Here is a 6,764-nt window from a genome sequence, read left to right as displayed (position 1 = left end):
TTTGTTTGGGTGACCAATAATCTTATTAAAAGTACACAAATATTTTCTGTGCAACATGTTGTGACTGTTGTCCTTGTATGTGACTTGAATATTGTGAAATGGTAATGGTCAAATTGATCATTATAATGAATTGAGTCACCAGAATACTGTCATACAAACACAAACTGTTTACCAGCAACATTGTTGTATCCCTGAACATGCATTATGTCATGTAAAACATAATGACTAAAATAAAAGATGTCTTAACGAATGTTTTGTCTCAGGTGTATTTTTTAAATGTGAACCAAATTAATGTAAACAATTTACTTAATTTCCTAATGACACATTACTTGAAAGTACACATAAATGAATATGGAACAGCAACAAAATAGCAAGTGTTTATTGGATCATGCAATTGTTCAATGTCAGCTATTTTAAGCTGTTTACTTTTTTTGTGGTGATCAATAATAGCAAAGTATTCTTTCATTAATCTTCATAAATCCTGAATAAATACATGTTCTTTACACCTGCGACAGAGCAGTGCCCATTTGGGCTGGTAGGGATTATGAATTAGCTCAATAACACTTCAGCAGGAAGGGTAACCATTGCATGTTTGCAATACGGTACAAAGTAATATGTAAAACAATATAGCTCTTCTGCACAGCACTGGATAAAAGATCCAGAAACATCAGGAAATCATCTATTTCCAAAACCATTTGTTACAAGTTCTGCAAAACATTAAATCACTTCCAACAATGTAAAAAATAACAATGATAATAATACATTATTACAAATGGATGCTAGCATATTAGCAGCAGATAGCCACATGGCTCAAGTATAATATTCACCTTCGATGAGCTAATAAATGCCATATTAGCCTTATTAGAAAATACTCTTATAGAATATATTATGACACTAATATGCTACATAACTTATTGTCATTAGTCCCTGCCATGAAAAGTAAAAATACATAACTATTGGCAAAAAAAACTACTTAAGTATCAAAATCAGAAGTAATAATGATGCAGAGTGGCACATTTTAGTGCTACATTATTACATAGATTATATTATTGTATTAGTAATATAACTAGCATTTTAAAAGCATTTTAATGCAGTGTACTGTTTCTGTAACAAGTCATATTTTCTAAGCTGATCATATGCTTTATGTGTAAAACCTTAATCAACAAAGTAAATAAAAGTAGTGCAGTAAAAGGTACAATATTTTTTTCTGGAATGTAGTATAATAGAAGTATAGAGTAACAGGAAATGGAAACACTTAAGTATAGTACTTGAACAAATGTACATTCCACCACTGGTCCTTGTCCCTGATGGTTGATGATTGTAAAAAACAAACCTCTCCCCATACTATGGCCTCTGCTTGCCTTCTTGGCAGCCAAAGTTTACAAAAGCTACTCTACCATGCAAGTCTGAAAATGGGTGTGCTGAAAATAGCTAGCGTGTGGGATGAGGGACGGGGATGGTCCTCTGGCAGAGTAGAGGCTGTTTGATCGTCTCTGGGAGAGAGCGAGACGGTGGTTAGGTGAGGGGCCCGAGGGACAGAACAGAGAGGAAGCTGGTTGAGGGAAACCACCAGGAACTGCCATCTGAGGGGACTGCCATTCAGAGATGGTCTGTGGTCAGTGCATGAGGTGGGACAGACAGGGAGACAGATGGAACACTGCCTCTGGTTGACTCCACAAGCCACACTCCAAAATTATCTGTTGCAATAATTCACTTTGAAATATTTTTGCTCATGAGAAGGGTCACCTGTTATGTCATCATTTTCCATTAACTTCCCTGTATTTATTTGTATGTCTATGCACTTTTGTATCTGCCTGTCTAGATTAAAAGAAACAAAGAAATGAAGACTCCCTGAGGAGGATGGAGAGTGTTGTAAGATATTTTTATGACTTTGAGCATGTGGGGCACCCAAGGCCCGAAATGAGCAAAAAATCCCTCAACAACCTGACCAAGATGGACATGTACGTAGACCAGGAGGCAGAAATAGAAATATTATGTGTAAAACACACCCTTCTTGTGGTGGCCAAAGCTGCAGTACATAGGGTTAAACTGGGTGCAAAGGAAATAGATGGTTTGAAATTAGCATGGGCACAGCTGTGGGCGGTTAAAAACACCCTGGAGAAGTTTGCTGCCATCTCTTCTACTCTTTAAAAGATTCTGGTGTTTTTACGGGGTTTGGGGTTTCGTAGAAGGAATCCCAACATGTCAACAGTAAGCATAGCCAACAGTTAGGTCTGCTACTAAAACTTAAGATGCTGTAAAAATATTTGTTTAACACACTATCATTTATAGTACAAAACCAGGAGTTCTGTGATTAGATCAAACACAACTTACCCTGAATTTAATTGCATAATTATGTTGCAGTTGTTCCCTGAGAAAGTCAGTCATTCCCTAAAAATACTGTATGGCAGCAAGCACATCTCACTTTGTCTCCCTGTGAATTAGGCTGGTTTAGAGAGAGAAATATAGTTGTGATAATCACATACAGCCACTTCATGAGGTACACCTGTGCAGTCTAATGCAATCCAATACAACAGCTCTGCCATAAATTCTACATGTACGAACCTTATACATTTTCAGTTTTTATTGACATTGTCAGAAAGGTGATAATTCTACTTTATGTTTATTATTGAGGTCATAGTGGGTTTTGGAGGTGTACTAGAGTGCATTATATTGAAAATGTTTCTAATATTTTGCCCCCTCATATATGTTAATGGAGTGGACAAAATATTAGGCACACCATTCAACATAATGCACACCACCACCCACTATGATCTCAATAATAAACAAAGTAGAATTATCACCTTTCTGACAATGTCAACAAAAACTGAAAATGTATAAGGTTCGTAAATGTAGAATGTATGGCAGAGCTGTTGTATTGGATTGAATTAGATTGCACAGGTGTACCTAATGAAGTGGCCAGTGAGTGTTTATTATACACTCGCTCACACGGACCTCAGAGGGTAGCAGTTCACCAAAAGTTAAAAAAGTTATTCCAATTTGGTCACTACACTTATTTGATAATTGGAGGGTGAATTTTTGTGTAATTGTATTTACTTTCACGCTACATTAAAAAAGGCAGAGGCTTTGTACTATTTTGATCTTCTTGCTAAGGAACTTAATGTTAATAACACCTCAAGAATTTCACATTAAATTCCTAAGCGTGAGAAATTATTCCAACCTTAATTTTAAAATTTTGAGATTCCAAATATAGCTCAAAACAGATTTTTTTTTATTATAAGTCCCTCTACAAATGGACTGATGTAAACTATTCACCTCAATAATGTATCCACATGGGGGCGCTGTAAAACAAAGAATCCATGTGTGTTTATTCCCTTAGTGGTTGATTTCAGCCACACCAGATTTAAATCTCACACTTACTCAAGTGACATATATCAGTCAGGGGAGTTTGATGTTTGCTAAACATGAATAAATAAGCTCAGAGTGCCAATTCACACTTCATTCCTTTATTCTTCATCAGTGCTCACAGAAAATAAACTGAACACTTTAATACCATTTTTTAGCCAATGTTACATTCCATATTGAATAAGGTGAAGAAGCCTTATTATATACAAAAAGATGTTTAAATGTGTGTACTTTCTAGTCTTATTGTAGTGTTGTTGTAGTCATCACAGCTTGGTCAAGATTTGCTTAAAACATCTCCCAATTTTATTCAATCTTACAAATGGTGAAAAACAAGAAAACTTCATTTACAATGGGTAATCTGTTAAAAACGTCATTTAGGTACATCTCAGTCATAAAACCAGTAATATCAAAGTCTATACAACGTGCATTACTACAGAGTTTTGAAATGGTGGAAATCTAATGGAAAAGTGATGAGCACCTATTGTTTTGACAGTTAACTAAATCTAGTTCATTAAGGAATGGTTGTGTCCACAGGAGCATTGAGCTTGAGTTGTAAACAACTGTGCACTGCAAAGACAACATTTAAGACTTGGTTTAGGACTTTCCCTTTAAATATCACAATGTGTCAAATCTTGCAGACACAGCTTTAGCTGCTACATCCAATTGCCCAGCACCAAATACTTCAATTAAATATGTCAAATTCAGCATCGTGTCAACACAGTCATGGTTTCATGTAGAAAAAAAACATTCACACTCACATTCGCACTTTCACACTCACCCACGTCACAAATGCAAGCACCCATGAGCAGTGAGGAAGCAGCACACTCTCTAGTACACCTCCTGTCCATCACTGCCAAGGACATTGCAGTCATTGTGGATGAGATGGTTGCAGAATAGTAAACAAACACCAACAAAAAATAAACAAAAAAAATCCCTGGTTTTAGACAAGTCCTCGCATTCCTTCAGACGGGCTCCATCATCTCCTTCATTCGGGTGTCTTGTTCAGCAGGATTACTCAGCAGCGGCTGTGGCCTCTGGACTGGCTGCCGTCTCTGGTTCAGTGGGTGAAGCTTCAGCTGGTTTCTCCTCTCCTCCCTCTGCTGCTGCTTCTTCTGCCTTCACCTCCTCCTCAGCCTTTGGCTCCTCAGCTGCAGCCTCCTTGGCTCCTTCCTCTGCGGCCTCGGCTGGTTTGGCCTCCGCAGTAGCTGCCTCCTCTGATGCCTCCTTCTCTCCCTCAGCCGGTTGTTCTTCTGCTGCTGCTGCTGCTGCTCCCTCCTCTGCTGCCTCCTCAGACTCCTTCTTGGTCTTCTTAAAAGAGAAGCCACTGAGCTTGAAGGAGGGTTTCTTGAAGGAGAAACGCTTTTTCTTCTGCTTGCCATCCTCACTGGTGGACGGAGTACCTTCCTCCGGTTTGGCAGAGGCCTCTCCATTTGTGGCAGCGGGCTCCTTCTCTCCATTGGTCTCAGCAACCTCTACTTTCTCGCCTTCTTCTTTCGGCGCCTCCTCAGTAGGAGTGCTGCCATTGGCCTGGACATCAGCTTTGTTGGCCTCCTCTGCAGTTGGAGAGGCATCTCCATTGGTCTTGGCATGGCCATTCTCCTGGAAGGAAACAATAAAATCATTATTCCTGAACATGGACATCATCATGCTATTTAATTTTTTAAAAAGTTAGATTATTTCTACCTACAATCCAATCATAACTTTAAAGACAAACACTGGCCTAGATATTAATGTGTATGCAGGACCATCCCTGCAATTCTGGTGTGTTCTGACATATAATCAATTCACAGACTAGTAGTAACCAATAGGAAAATAGCCCTTAAACTGCACCAACATCTGTTACTAGGAGTGTGACGACAGATCTGTGGCTTTCAGCAGTAGGCTAGTCTGTTAGACCGCAGTACCACCGGGATCCACCAGGTGGCGTTCAGCTTGGGTGTCGCTGGAAACAACATAGGAATTTTGGAATTTTTTTCCTCCTTTTATGACCCTTTTGGTCAACCACTTAGTGTTTTTACCATTTTTGAAATGCTTCTCCGATCCAAATGTGTCTTCTGTAAACAATGTATTGTTCTCGTGACATGTGAGCGAATAAAAACGTGGCTCCTTTCTTGAATCTGGCAACAAAGGCGTGGTATCATTTCTAAAATGGCCATGCCACAGTGAGAGCGGCCACAAACCCCGCTGTAACACATTTCAACCAAATGAAGAACAACAACCTCAATGTTTAGAGAGTTAAAGATTCACAGCAGCCATGTAGTGTAATAAATTAAAAAAAAAAAAAAATCAGTTTCAATCATTCTGAGGTAAACTGAATCAGATTTCATGTGCAACTGCTCAAAATATAAAATTAAGAAAATATTAAGTATGCCTATCAATTAAAAAGGTTTTCAATTAATATTCTGCATTTAAAACAAAGTTGCGTTTCAAAGCGTTCAAAACGTGTAACAATGCACTCGCCGGTGAAAATGGATACATGTGGTCACTTTCCCTGAATGCCGGTGAGCGTGGGGATGCGCTACATGAACATGGAGCACGCCATTGACGCAACACATTGCAAAAATCGAGACAAAATTCCGCGTGAGCAATTGAGATTTAGACAATTCAAATTGAATTTACCTGTCCGTTTGCCTTTGCTGCAACAGCTGCGCCTTCTGCCGGCTTTTCAACCGCAGCTTCCTCTTTTCCAGCGGTTTTGGAGATTTGTGCTCCCATGCTTTTTGGTCCAACAAAGGAACCCAACCGATCAAATGAATGAACAAAGACCGCAAGCTTCCTTCCAAAATTCCCCGTCAAACGCCGACACCTCCTTCTGCAACCGAAGCCGAGGAATCAGCCCGAAACCGAAGTGACCACAAAGGGACGCGTGTGAACTCGCAAAATGTGGAAAAGATGCAAAAAGGAAGGCGAATTCTTTCAATTTTTTCCTCGAGCAGAGTTTGTAAATGGAGAAATTGGCCCCGCCGCAAATGAGATGCGGAGTACAACGCCCAAGTCCACTGATGAATGGGCACTGGGGCTATGACGACAAAGCCACCCCGTCTCCACCAATCACAAGTCCGACATCCAGTGAGTAGGGGGGTTATGGAGTGGGGGTGCCATGGACAATAGGAGAGAAACAACAACATGGCCAACAACTTGCTTATATGTCGACTTTTAAGTGCTGACATTTGATTTTATCCGACTAATATAACGACTGAGATGTTTCTAGAGCTTCAAAAATGTCCATCAGATTTCATTAAATGATGTCCAGGAGGGTAAATATCTAAGAGATATTTACTAAAGTAAACAATATGGGAAGAGATATGCTTCAAAAACAGCAAAACATTTGTATCTACACGTTCAATTTATATTGTGTATTATATTTGTATTGAGTGTCTATAAATTTACAGATAATG

General features: G+C 39.2%; 1 protein-coding gene across 1 annotated transcript; it reads right to left on the bottom strand.

Annotated features, from left to right (window-relative positions):
- Nucleotides 1-3,640: 3,640 nt before the first annotated feature.
- marcksb (myristoylated alanine-rich protein kinase C substrate b) lies at nucleotides 3,641-6,384 on the bottom strand. The gene is made up of 2 exons (XM_042388261.1): nucleotides 5,986-6,384; nucleotides 3,641-4,965 (listed from the first exon to the last, which is right to left on the bottom strand). The coding sequence occupies exons 1-2, from the start codon at nucleotides 6,079-6,081 to the stop codon at nucleotides 4,378-4,380; spliced, it is 684 nt and encodes a 227-aa protein (XP_042244195.1). The 5' UTR covers nucleotides 6,082-6,384; the 3' UTR covers nucleotides 3,641-4,377.
- Between the last annotated feature and the right edge of the window lie 380 nt (nucleotides 6,385-6,764).

The sequence above is a fragment of the Thunnus maccoyii genome, chromosome 16, assembly GCF_910596095.1.
Source record: "Thunnus maccoyii chromosome 16, fThuMac1.1, whole genome shotgun sequence".
Taxonomy (NCBI): Eukaryota; Metazoa; Chordata; class Actinopteri; order Scombriformes; family Scombridae; genus Thunnus; species Thunnus maccoyii.
This window is presented reverse-complemented; position numbering and strand designations above follow the sequence as displayed.